Consider the following 14465-nt stretch of genomic DNA (forward strand, 5'->3'; position numbering starts at 1 on the left):
AAAAATTCTACTACAATAATAAGTGTTTTTGAGCAGCAAATTAGCATATTAGAATGATTTCTGAAGGATCATGTGACTGGAGTTATGATGCTGAAAATAAGCTTTGAAATCACAGTAATAAATTATATTTTCAAATAGAAAAATGTATTTTAAATTGTAAAAAAAAATTCTAAATGTTATTGTTTTTGCTGTACTTTGTATGAAATAAATGCAGGCTTGGTGAGCAGAAGAGACTTTTTTGTGTTTTAAACCGCATGGGTGATAAACGCCAACACTGAAAGAAGAAGAACACTCTTAAAGAACATCTCCATGACACCTTCATGACAGCACATAAACAGGAAGTCACACGTACAAATGCACACATGCATCCTAAGTGTTAACTAGCATAGAGTACTCTGGGTTACATAATTAACATTATATCTAATAAATGCTGCAAAAGCATAAATGAGTCATATTTTCTGACCCTGCAATTAATTTCTAAAATGCTACAATAATAAACCTTTATTTCTTATACAACTTTACCCGAATGCTTAATGTGTAACATTGACAATATTAATAATTGAAATGTGTTCAGTTAAACACACTGTGGGAAAAAAAAACAAGAGATAAAGAATGTATGTATTTAATGCTTATTGAAATAGAAAAGATTCTGTGAACAGATTAACATCGAAGAAATTCTAAGAGTTACTTAACACTATACTGACATCATTTTAAATTTTTTCTACATCAGTTTGCAACTTTTTTTTTCCACTCCCTCCCCCTAAGTGTCAACCAGAGCAAGGGGCTGGACTGCACTGACAAAACTCTTTCTGGCACTTACTCAGCGTTAGAGTCACACAAGATCTAGTCTGAGAGCAATACTGAGAAAAGGAGGCATTTAGATATAAAACTTCACTTTTATGCTTTTTTCTTTCTTTCTGGATGCTAAGGGAAAAGTGAGACTCTACATAGAAACCAAACACCCTTGGAGAGGAGCCTGAAGACAAACATCCAAAAACTTGTATGGAATCGCTCTGGATCAAACCATAAGCTGTTTTCGTTATTTATTTCTCATTTTGCAAGTCTCTCTTCACTCTTTGACCATGAGGCACGCATATCTGCTAAGTCTGGGTGAGTCATGCCTTTAGATCTTTTCAGGAATAAAGTTTCCACTCATGAATGTAGAGACAGATGTTACTGTTTGGTTTCGCTAACTGAAACGTTGCCCTGACAACAACTGCGTAATTCGTGCAGTTTCAGAAATAGAGGAACAGTAAATGGGCATGAAAGGAAACTGCCACAGATAGGAAAATCTAAAGTAGTTTTTGTCTGAAGCAGGGCCTATGAGATCTAGTAATCTGGAAAGCACCAGCTGAATGTGACTGATGAATGGAGAAGAAACACAACATCTAATTGTCTTTTCAGAGGGTTTTGCTCCTGCTATCAACGTCTTAAGACATTCTGTTTAAGGGCAAATCCAGCAATATACAGTAACATCTGTTTATATATGAAAAAAACCCTTGTTGACAGAGTCTAAACATCAGAGTCTATATGCACAAATGCGTTTAGATGTGACAAAAAAGCATGCACTAAAAATATAAAAAAAAAATGCTTTAAAAACTTTAAGAAAGACCTCACATTGGTATTTGAACCACCAAATGTTGACATCTGTGCTTTCAGTATAGTAAAAACCATTGGTAAAAACTTTTTTTTTTTCATGGTAAGGTTGACATTGGCATGGAATTACCCTTAAGTGTTTGAGAAACAACTGGGAAATGAAATAAAAAAGTATCAGAAGATCTAGTTATTAGTAAGTGGTTTTGGGGAAGATGCTGTTGTGAAACCAGAGGTGATTACTATAGATGCAACTGTGAACCTCATGAACCTTCAAAGACACTGTAATAGTGAAGTAGTAAAATCACAGCACGCTTTGTAAGTTCATGTGATATTGTGGGAAAATGATCGAGTTAGTTAAAAAATGTGAAATTTGTAATCGTTTACTCATTGTCATTCCATTTCTCACTTGTTTCGAGTCAAAATATCTTAAAATTCTTAAATCAAAAAGTATTTTCTAGACGAGTAAAAACTATTTTCTTGTTTTCAGAAAAAAAAACCAAGTGAAAATTAAGTGAGTTTTTGCTTAGAAGCAAGTCAAATAATCTGCCAAATGGATAATCATAAAAATCTTATTTCAAACAGAAAACACGATTATTTTGCTTGTTGAATATTTTTTTGTTTCGAGCAAAAATGTGCTTAATGTTGACTTGTTTTTTTCTGAAAACAAGACAATAATTTTTACTTGTCTTGGCTCAAAACAAGAAAAGCATTTTTTTGCAGTGAAATCTTTGTAAAATGTAAAAAAAAAAGTATGTTCCACACCAAAAAGTCAGTCACACTTTATTTTAAGGTTCAATTATTACTATTAACAAACTATTACCTACGGCTTTTCCCTCAATAAACTCTTAATTTGCTGCTTAATAATAGTTAGTAAGGTAGTTGTTAAGTTCAGGTTTCGGATAGAATTAGAGATGTAGAATATGATCATGCACAATAGGTGCTTTATAAGTACCAATAAACAGCCAATATTTTAATAATAGGCATGCTAATAAGAAACTAGTTAATAGTGTGAATTGTTCCCTATAAGTTACCTTATTTTTAAAACAGCAAAATCACAACACATTTGGTGAATGTATGTGATATTGTAAGAAAATTACAAGTTAAACTTGTTTAGCCTAAAGAGTTGATCATTTACAGTGTATTTATTCTTGTTACCAACCTTTATGGCTTTATTTCTTCTGGGGAGCACAAAACAAGATATTTTGAAAAATGTGGTAGCTAAGCCATTTTAAGAACTACATTTAGAACATTTGTATGTTCCACGCAAGAAAGAAAGTCATACAGGTTTAAAACAACATGGCAGATTTTTCATTTTAAAACTTGAAGTTACATGGCTTTGACTTTGACAATGGAAAACCATTGTCGGAAACTGAATCAGGACAGGAAATCCAAGGTGTTTTCATCTGTCCACAGCTGAGAGGCCCAGGCTAATGGGTTTGTGACATCAAACCGAGAAAAAACTATGACCAACGAAACAACATTTTATATAAACTTAACTGTTAGATTGAAAAGAAATAGAACCAAATCATACAAATATTGTTCGCCTGGTGCTTAGTTACAAAGTAATAAGCGAGTCCACGCCTTAGGTTACGGCTGAGTCACCAATATGGTTGTAAAAAGTGTTACAGCACTTTTGAACAGTCTTCTAGCTGACCCAGCCTGTGGTCAGAGCATGTGACAGTGTGTTGATCTGTATGCTGGTTTTGAAAGTTAAATCTGTTAGCCACAGTACTGTGCAGCACCCCACCCATAGCCCTCGAGCAGTGTACTTCCTAACTGGCCATCATCTCAATGCGACTGTCATGAACAATGAGTGGAAATAGAATTAGCTGCATCTAATTATTCTTTTCTTTGATTCCAGGGTATCAATGTGGTCTTAGACTTTCAGACAGACCTCACTATATGTGTGTCAAACTACACTAAAGACACTAAACATTCAGTAACAGACTATTTTCTGCTTACAGGTCTTCTGTTAACTCTGACAGAGAACATCCTGATGAACAACTGCAAACCTGGATACAAGAAACAAAACAGAGAATGTGTAGGTAGGAATAAAAAAGCTAACATATACAATCACACATTTCTTAGAAATTCCATTGTTTTGTTTTGATAGCTCTGATGTCAAGGCTTAATAAGACTTTAATGGGATTGTACATGCCAACATTTACACTGGCCTCACACTTGCACATTAATAATAATAAACTGAAGATAGGATACATTTAAGAAACAGTGCTCAATGAATTGTAAAAAAACAATCAAGAAAAATTGCTGTGGTTATTCAATCTTTTTCTTTCGTTGCTATAGATGAAGATGAGTGTGATTCTAATCCATCCATTTGTGGAAATAGAGCAAATTGCTTCAACACTGATGGCAGCTACTACTGTCAATGTCATAAGGGATTCACACCAACTCACAATTTCACACAAGGAGATTCGATTAAATGCATAGGTATGGAGAGCTTGATATGATGAATCTCATATGATCTCTGTGCAGCAGAGAAAACACCTGAATCTCTGTTCATCTCATTTCAGACTTCAATGAATGTGTGTACGGCAGTGTTGATTGTGGTTCTAATGCAGAATGTGTAAATTCTGTGGGGGGTTATAAGTGCACATGCATTGCTGGCTACATTTCCAGCAATGGAACAGAGATATTTTATCCAGGACAAGGAGTTCAGTGTAATGGTATGAAATTATTTAAGCCTAGACTGTTTTTGGCCATATGTTTGCTTGCTGTCTAATGTGAGATTTTCACATGGCAAGTTTTTGTTCACTATCTGTCCCTAAATTACAGACAGAGATGAATGCGAGGTGGATCCCAGTATTTGTGGAAAACATGCAACATGTCATAACACTCCCGGCAGTTCCAACTGCAGCTGTGATGCAGGATTCAGACTAAAGTCAGGAGAAACTAAATTCACTGATTTATATGAATCTTGTGAGAGTAGGTCCTTTAAAACTGTTCACATTTTGACATTTTTAAACAATGTAAGATCCCTCTCCAAAATGCTGTTTTGATGTTGTTGAAGGTGTGTGTGAGCTTGATAAATCTATCTGTGGAGGAGGAGTCTGCAAAAACAGCAAAGACGGACATGAATGTGAGTGCAACTCAGGATTCACCAACTACGGTCACAAACAAATGAAATGCACAGGTAAGCATTCCCTGTTGAATGTTCATTTTGGTTCCTAAATATCTCTTATATTTTATGCTTTAATAAAATTCATAGCACACAACAGTTGGCTGTGTTTGCATCACTAATGCACTATCACTATTATGTCTGAGAAAAACAGACTAAGTAAACTGCAATATTGTATCTAATAAGTTAGTTTATTACAAAGGAAAAAGTCATGATCTGCACAGATTAAAGCACTATTTCTACCTGATTAAACCTCTGAAACTAAATTTGTCGGTATAAATGAATGCATTTAGGTCGATTCAGTGATTTTAAATAACATTGTTGACTTTTTAGCATTTTTTTCTAATGTGATATTGACTATGTTTTATTTTTCAGAGCTTAGGTGCGACACATTATTAAGTGAGAGCGATGCATCCCGGGTACTGCATAACTTTTGTTAGATTACTGATACAGATTTCAAAGTTGTTCATAATGACTCAGATTGCTGATCTCTTTTCGGTGTGTTTTCTGTGTAGGCACCACCAGAACTCGTCTCTTTGATGACTAACAGCTGTTTGGGACTGAGTGGGTCTGTCAGCAAGGAGCCTTTAAAACAAGGAGAGGGAGAAAGACATTTGGAGGTGATAAATCAGTTTTATTGCAAAAACACAATAGTTTGGCTATGTATATCCTATGTATATTTATGTCAATTTAAAGCATATTTTAAAATACTTTAATAATTTTTATACAATTATCTTTGCAGATGATTAATAATTCATATTAATTAAATAAAAGAACCACTTAAGTGTACTTAAAGACAGTACAATTTTATGACTAAAAACTGCACTTTAAATACATGCCATACAAGTAATAGACATTATAATTAAAGTATATTTTAGTTTACTTTAAGTTCAACTAACAAGCTAAAATGAGTGCTTCTTCTTAAACATCATCTTGATCCACAAATCTCTCTAATTTTATCCACGTGTATATAGGCATTTCTGCGTGCTCTAGATGATCTGCTTTCATCTGAATTTGGAGGTGATAATGCTAAAGTCTCAGCAATGTTTAGTATTGTGGAAAGCATGCTAAAACTGATAGGACCTCTGCTGTCAGAAAGCCAGACCAGGAGATCTAACTCTAAAACGGGTAAGAAACAGGTGTATAATCGACACCAAAATATTCCACATCAATATCTGCTTTATTGAATTTATTCTTACATTTGCAATGTGCATGTCGCCTTTCAGATTTGGAGATGTTGGTAGAGAGGGGCAGTTCTCCACCTGAGGGTCATTTCATGATGAATACCAGCGGTGCACTTTTTACCTCCCACTGGGACACAGCAACAGGAAATAATCACCTTGGTATACATTCCTAATTTCATTACAGAGTAAATAAAAAAGTGACCTGGACAGTGTAAAATGATTTCTACTGTCTTTGTGCATCAACCAGGCTTTACAACTGCAGCTCTCCTCAGCTACAAAGGTCTGGAGAAATCACTCAACAGATATTTTAACAATTTAGAGAAAAAGGAAAAGCAAACTTTCAAGATCAATTCACAAGTTGTAACCGCCACTGTTAGTAACAAAGAGACAGCCGAGCTAAACAAACCAGTAAAAGTCACGTTTTCTCACTTGAAGGTATGAAACAATTTGCTCTCAGTGTACCACATATAATATGTTACATCAATGTGATTGAATCAAATTATATTTCTACATGTACATTTCTCTCCAGGAAACGAATGAGGAGCATATCTGTGTGTTTTGGGATCATAATCTGGAAGGAGGCGCGTGGTCAACACATGGCTGCACTAAAGTGAACTCCAGTGCCGATCAGACCGTCTGCTCCTGTACTCACCTCAGCAGCTTTGCTGTGCTGTTGGCTCTCTACGACATTGGGGTCTGTATTTTTAACTTTTGTCACCATGATAGCTAATCTTGAGCTCATCATAGAAGTGAAACTACCAAGTCAAAAATATTTTTAAGCACTAAAGATTGTGTTAAAAGATAAATAGTTACGTGTGCAAATGTCTTGTAGGCCTTGAAGATCTATCAATATAGGTCTATCTAGTCATGTTCAATTTATGTTGTTTAACACAATGGCTGTGTCCAATAGCTGAGGCACGTCCGAATTCAGTGATTGTATCACATCTTGTCTGCTGCGATGCCTCCTTCGAAGGTAATTGCGAATTTTTGTATCACAATTCTGAGAATTGTGAGATAAAAAGTCGCAATTACCATTTAATTATTTATCTTTTTATAAATTGTATTATTTATAATTCGCACAACCTCACTCAACCATTTTTTTATGTTTTCTGTGAGGGGTAGGTTTAGGGGCGGGGTTAGGGTTAAGAATTTGCCACCTCATAAAAAACGAAATTTTCCAACAAAACGTACAAAATCGTCCGAGCCAGATCGTGCAAATGAGATCGGATTGGGCATCCATACTATCCTTGGCATTCGATTCCTCAAGATTGCGATTGTGTTCGAGAATTCAAGAGTTAAACTGTGTCAGAACAAATTCATCTTCATAATCTTAAATAAATTACAGTCAAACCAAAAATTTATTCAGACATCTTCAACATTTCTCACATTATCACAGTTTATTCGCTACAGTTTAGAAAATGGTAATAAAATATGACAAGAACTCAACAGTTAAACTGTGTCAGAACAAATTCATCTTGATAATGTCAGATAACTTTGATAGAAAGGTATGTAACAAAATAGGGTCAGGTCAAAGTGTCAAATCAAATTTTTGGTCCTAAATATTTATCAGTTTTACTGGTAGTGCACTGTATGAAGAATTTTTGAGTATAATATGTCACACTTTACTTTATTTAGCTATTTTCACTTAGATAAATGGACCCTGGACCACGTCTTAAGTAGCACGGGTATATCTGTAGAAAGAGACAATAATGTGCCATTGTATGGGTCAAAATTATCGATTTTTATGGCAAAATCATTATGACATTAAGTAAAGATGAAGATATTACTCCATGAAGATATTTTGTAAATTTCTTATCTTAAATATATCCCAACTTAATTTTTGATTAGTAATATGGATTGCTAAGAACTTCATTTTGGACAACTTTAAAGGCGATTTTCTCAATATTTAGTTTTTTTGCCCCCTCATGTTCCAGATTTTCAAATAGATGTACAGTATGTCAGACAAAAATTGTCCTATACTAACAAACCATCCAATGGAAAGCTTATTTGTAAATCTCAATTTCAAATAAATTGACCCTTATGACGGGTTTTGTGGTCCAGGGTCACAAATGAATTATAGTGTCCTGCACCCACTAGTAAAAAAAAATATAAAAAATTATATCTGGTGTCTGAATAATTTTAGTTTTTACAAAAATTGTATGGTTTTTTTTAACATTTGAATTTATTTTCGAGCAAAATTAGTACAATAAGTATATTAATTAGGGATGTAACAATGAATGCTGAGTTGGTTAAAAATCGATAAAAGACATTTCAAGAGTCAGGGAGGTTGAGATGTTAAAGGAAAAGCGATACAATTGAAGGTGGGGGGTTTTATGAATGTATGTCTGAGGGGAACTGTCTTCAGAAAATGTAGATATTATTTCCTTTTCATCTTACCTCTAAAGCGTATTTAAGTATTGTTTAGTTTTGTTACTTTATATATATTTTAATTTCAAAAAGAAATGTGCAACATTTTGGCTGAGAAATGATAAAAGGACATCTTTTTAATTATAATTGTCTTAAATCTCATTTTGTTAAAAAAAGTTGTATCGTAAGAAAGTCACTCGATTGCTCACAATATAGTTTTGATGTTACAGCTGCTTGAGCGTAGAGAAAATGCAAGAAAGAGTACAAGCAAACATAGCAATGCAGGACTGTCAGTCAGCGGCTATGGGCGGGGCCTAAACAATGTGACATCACACTGCTTAGAGAATGAAAACTGCATTTCTAATGAGATTGGTTTGGTTTTATGGGGATTAAAAATTAAGGAGTGGGTGGATTTTTATCATTTGAGGGTGGTTGTGTACACTTCCAACACACCTTTATGTCCAAAGTGGTTTTACATAATAGATGCACTTTAAAGAGAATCTTCTTTTACTCTTTTAACTAGGATGTGTTCGAGCTGCGTCTGCTCACATTGGTGGGACTGCCGCTGTCTCTGCTCTGCTTCCTCATCTGCATCACCACATTTTACTTTGTGCGATCCATCCAGAGCACACGCAACACCATCCACCTTCACCTCTGCATCAGCCTCTTCATCGGCTACTTTGTGTTTCTTGTGGGCATCACCCGCACAGAGAATAAGGTAAACTGCATCTTCACGTGAGTTCATAGATTCGGGTTGGTTTGTCTGGGTCTGATATTAAACATCAGAGTGTTCCCTTTCTGTCCTCCAGGTGGGCTGTTCAGTTGTTGCAGGCATTCTGCACTACTTCTTCCTGGCTTCCTTCTGCTGGATGTGTCTGGAAGGAGTGCAGCTCTTCCGCATGGTGGTGCTGGTCTTCAACACAACGCTCAGACCCATCTACATGTTTGCCGCTGGTTACGGAGTTCCTGCTGTTATCCTTGCAATCTCAGCCTCAGTGAATTCAAGTGGATATGGTACCGATAATCAGTGAGTTTTAAACATTCCTGATATCTTTGCAGACGCTAATCAGAATTTCACATTTGTTTCTGATGGTATTAAAGGAGTAGTTCACTTTCAGAACAAAAATTTACAGATAATGTACTTACCCCCTTGTCATCCAAGATGTTCAGGTCTTTCTTTCTTCAGTCGTAAGGAAATTATGTTTTTATGAGGAAAACATTTCAGGATTTCTCTCCGTGTAATGGACTTCAATGGTGCCCCTGAGTTTGAACTTCCAAAATGCAGCTTCAAAGGGCTCTAAATGATCCCAGCCGAGGAAAGTAGAGTCTAACAAAACAAACGGTTATTTTCTAAATACAAATTACAATTGCTCATCTTTTCTAGCTCTGTATGTACTCTGTGTAGAGATTAAAAAATATATAAATTGTAAATGTTTTCAGAAAATAACTAATCGTTTCGCTAGATAAGACACTTCTTCCTCGGCTGGGATCCTTTAGAGCCCTTTGAAGCTGCATTTAAACTGCATTTTGGAAGTTCAAACTCGGGGGCACCATAGAAGTCCATTATATGGAGAGAAATCCTGAAATGTTTTCCTCAAAAAACATAATTTCTATACGACTGAAGAAAGAAAGACATGAACATCTTGGATGACAAGAGGGTGAGTACGTTCTCTGTACATTTTTGTTCTAGAAGTGAACTGCTCCTTTAAGATGCTTTTCTTTATCTGCAGCTGTTGGCTTAAAATTGAAGATGGCTCAATCTGGAGCTTTTATGGACCAGTTTGTGTCATAATTATTGTAAGTACCTCTTTACATGGTACTTTTTGGATGAAAGTTGGATGGATTTGTTTTAAAAAAAAACATCAAAGATTATGCTATTACTGGACAGTACCACATTAACAACAGAAACTTTTAATAAACTTTATTCAAACTTTTAATGTTAATATTTAATTGTTTAAACTTTAAGTTTTGCCTTTTCATTTTAGGTTAACGTATTCTTCTTCCTCATAACAATATGGAAGCTGGCAGAAAAGTTTTCCTCCCTCAACCCAGACTTAGACAGTCTACGCAAAATCAAGTGAGAAATGTTATTAAACTCTATATTTGTCCCTGGACTAGAAAAAACAGTTATGGGGGTCAATTTTTGAGTGTTTGTAACAGTGTTCCTTATCTCCATCTACAGGGCATTTACAGTCACTGCGGTCGCTCAGCTGTGTATCCTTGGCATCACTTGGGTGTTTGGCTTATTTCAGCTTAATGAAAACACTCTGCCAATGTCATACATCTTCACTATACTGAGCTGCCTGCAGGGGGTGCTGATGTTCATCCTGCACTGCTGGCTCTCAAAACCAGTGAGTCCTTTTTCTCCCATTACAAAGAAGGGAACCATAGATCAATCATGGCTTTATCAAAATATTAAGCCTTTGACAGGTAATAATAAACAATAAATGCTGACACAGGACTGGAAATGATAAATAGAACATTAAAATGAACATTAGAACTGAATTGCAGATCATTTATAATATACTTTTTAGTGAGAGGTGGCTGGGTTTAATCATTGGTAATTATTAAATGACGTTGAATAATGAGTATAATTATTATTTTACTACTGGTAGTAATTTCGATTTCATGACGGTAAAGACTACATAACATTTTAGTTCCAACAAAAATAGTAAATAGTATTTAGTTAATCTGTAGTGCAGGATGAGTCACAAATATTAAAGAAGAAATTCACTTTCAGAACAAAAATGTACAGATAATTTACTCACCCCCCTTGTCATCCAAGGCGATCATGTCTTTCTTTCTTCAGTCAATAAGAAATTATGTTTTTTGAGGAAAACATTTCAGGATTTCTCTCCATATAGTGGATTTTTATGGTGCCCCCAAGTTTGAACTTCCAAAATGCAGTTCAAATGCAGCTTCAAAGAGCTCTAAACGATCCCGAGAAAGAAGGGTCTTATCTAGCGAAACGATTGGTTATTTTCTAATAAAAAATACAATTTATACACTTTTTAACCTCAAATGCTCATCTTGTCTAGCTCTGCGTGAACTCTGTGCACTCTGGTTCAATACAGTTAGGGTATGTCGAAAAACTCATCTCATTTTCTACTCTAACTTCAAAATCATCCTACATCGCTGCAGAAGTACTTACCCAGTGTTTACAAAGTGCACATGCAAAGAAGATCAAATGGCCTTTACAAAAAATGTACAACAGCGATTAAGTTTTGCTAGATAAGACCCTTCTTCCTTGGCTGGGATTGTTTAGAGCCCTTTGAAGCTGCATTTAAACTGCATTTTTGAAGTTCAAATTCATAGGCACAATAGAAGTGCACTATATGGAAATAAATCCTGAATGTTTTCCTTAAAAAAACATAATTTCTTTACGACTGAAGAAAGAAAGACATGAACATCTTGGATGACAAGAAGGTGAGTGAATTATCTGTAAAATGTTCTAGAACTGACCTTCTATTTTAAAGAGAACACCTTCAAATTTGAGGTTAGTTTTGCCGATTAAGAGTTCATTGCCATATAGATTACTTAAGAGATCATATATTGACTAAATGCCACAAACCTCTCACAAACAAATTTGTTTTGATGATAAACTGATGATCATAAAAAACACATTTAGTGTTGCCAGTGATTAATGTCTTTGTCATTTCCTGACAGGTGAGAGAGGAGTATGCCAAATTCATCTCCTGTATCTGTGTGCCACAGAAGAGGAAATATACAGAGTTCAGCTCAAACCAAACAAGCAAATCGCAGGTAAACTCACATTTGGAGAAGAACTGTTTAGCTCTTGATATGTGAAAATTTTAGAGAGTGAGGTACATAAACATTGTTGAATTTATGTCTTAATATGGAGTTTGTAAATGCCACAGCAGTACTAAAGCGTGCACCCACCAGAAATTTTGCATCACATCATTTGCTCACCGATGGATCCTCTGTAATGAATGGGTGCCGTCAAAATGAGAGTCTAAACAGCTGATAAAAACATCAAAATAATAAACAAACAATGAATCCAAATGACTCTAGTCCATCAATCAACATCTTATAAAGTGAAAAACCACCGCTTCTGACCAAAATACACTAGTCCTCGATCCATAATTTAGCTTACTCCAGTGAAAAAGTCATCTCATCTCAAAAATGCAAAGAGTAAGCAAGCAAACAGTCCAAAACTAACAGTTCTAAAGAAATACATCAGTGGATTTTAATGTGAGAGGACAGCAGGGGACAAACATTTTCACTGGAAGAAGCATTATTATAAATAATGGAGTTGGTTTCAAGTTAAAACACCTTTATGATATATTGGTTTCTTACAAACACACAGCTTTTCACTTTACAAGGCATTATTCAATGGACTAGGTGTGGATTACTTGTGAATTATAATGATGTTTTTAACAGCGGTTTGAACTCTCATTCTGACGGCACCCATTCACTGCAGAGGATCCATTGGTGAACAAGGGATGTAATGCAAAATTTCTCCAATTTTTTAACTACTTCTTTAACATTCTGAGAACGTTAAATGTGTTTACTTGTTGCTTTGACATTACCATCAAGCAGGGCATGAGTTGAAGTTTCCTCATCATAACAATAACACAGATGTCAAAGACCACATACTAACTGCATGCTCAGAAGGGAAACATGAGCATTTCTCATTAGTGCGTTTGCCTTCTGAATGCTTAAAAAGTTAGGTTATGATCACTGGAGCATTTTAGTCAAACTGAGCGTGCTTTTCCTGTAATAACTAGTTGTGACTATGAATATAAATGAGCTAGACAAATGATCTGACTGCCTGCACTCTTTCACAGACCTCCAAGAGCGTTCAGCACACTGGTGAATCCAACATTTAAGAGGCCATGTCAACAGACCATTGACTTTTTCATCCATTTGCAAGTTGGACTGCCACATTATTTCTCTACGTATTCTATGGAAATGATAATAGGGTGATTTATAAGGGTGATTTATTCATTCACTTTTCTTTCTTTTAGGGATCATTTGTAAAGAAATCTTTATTTTTCAAGGACATAATATAATAGTGTCTCTGATTATTTCTGCCCTACTATTTAAGTTTTCAAAAACATTTTTTCCTCTATAATATATTTATTAAAAAGTACAAATTAAGAGGATTTTATGACCATTACCATTCAAAAGTTTGGGGTCGGTAAGAGTTTTTGATGTTAAAGCTGCATTTTTTAAATCAAAAATAGAGTAGAAACAGTAATATCTTGAGTATTAACTTCTATTTTAATACATTTTAAAATGTAATTTATTTCTCTGATGCAAAGCTGAATTTTCAGCATCATTACTCCAGTCTTCAGTATCACATGATCCTTCAGAAATCATTCTAATGCCGATTTTGTGCTCAAAAAACATTTCTTATCATTATTATTAATGTTATTTTTAAAAAGCTCAAAAGAACAGCATTTATTTGAAAAAATGTATATATTTTGTAGCATTATGGATGTCTTTACTGTCACCTGGTCAATTTAATGCATCCTTGTATGTCATTTACTTTCCAAAAAAACAAAAAAGTAAATAGTAATAGTAGTGTAACATTTTTTCAAGGGTTTTTTATTTATTTATTAATTTTTACTTTTTATTTTAACATTTTTTTTTTTTTACTTTTACACTGTATATTTGTTTAAAACAAATAATCACCATCCTTAAGGAGGCAGGTGATTCAGGCTTTTCTGAAGTATTTTCATAGAAACGAAGTACTTGACGTAAATTGATGTATAAATGCTTTTGTTTACTTGCACCACATCATAACACACATTATTCTCCATAAACTGGCTCACGATGTTTGTTGTGGAAAATTTACTTATGGTAATGTTGAGTGTTAAATTTTGCACATGAATCCTTACTTTTCTGCACTTTGCCTTATCTGCCTGCCACTATTTAATGCTTGTTTAATATTTTGATGTTGCAGTTTTTTGATATTAAAAAGTTTATTTGGATTTCCCTCACGTCTCAGATATCTGCTTCTTTAAATGTCATGCTTATTAGAGTTGGAACCTGGTTTGATATGCTAAATGTGTGATTGTGCGTGCAGTCCTAATGTGGGTTCAGCTGAATCTACTAATGCTCCTGGTGAAACAGGAAATCAAAGATTGAAAAATGAGACTGAACGACTGACATGGCTTTTGTTCTGTAGGCTACAAAACAAAAGATGTCCTAGTTCA

General features: G+C 34.8%; 1 protein-coding gene across 2 annotated transcripts; it reads left to right on the plus strand.

Annotated features, from left to right (window-relative positions):
- The first annotated feature begins 842 nt into the window (after positions 1–842).
- On the plus strand, positions 843–14245 carry adgre5a (adhesion G protein-coupled receptor E5a). 2 transcript variants are annotated; one of them, XM_073837951.1, is made up of 19 exons: positions 843–1110; positions 3561–3641; positions 3901–4044; positions 4128–4280; positions 4390–4539; positions 4625–4747; positions 5108–5151; positions 5248–5352; positions 5707–5860; positions 5959–6075; positions 6164–6351; positions 6446–6610; positions 8807–9001; positions 9093–9310; positions 10014–10080; positions 10269–10360; positions 10466–10634; positions 11950–12045; positions 13092–14245. In XM_073837951.1, the coding sequence occupies exons 1-19, from the start codon at positions 1083–1085 to the stop codon at positions 13131–13133; spliced, it is 2331 nt and encodes a 776-aa protein (XP_073694052.1). In that variant the 5' UTR covers positions 843–1082; the 3' UTR covers positions 13134–14245. The 2 variants fall into 2 exon arrangements, with proteins under 2 accessions (XP_073694052.1, XP_073694059.1); XM_073837958.1 differs by lacking the exon at positions 4128–4280.
- The last annotated feature ends 220 nt before the right edge of the window (positions 14246–14465 follow it).

Source organism: Garra rufa, chromosome 1 (assembly GCF_049309525.1).
Source record: "Garra rufa chromosome 1, GarRuf1.0, whole genome shotgun sequence".
NCBI lineage: Eukaryota > Metazoa > Chordata > Actinopteri > Cypriniformes > Cyprinidae > Garra > Garra rufa.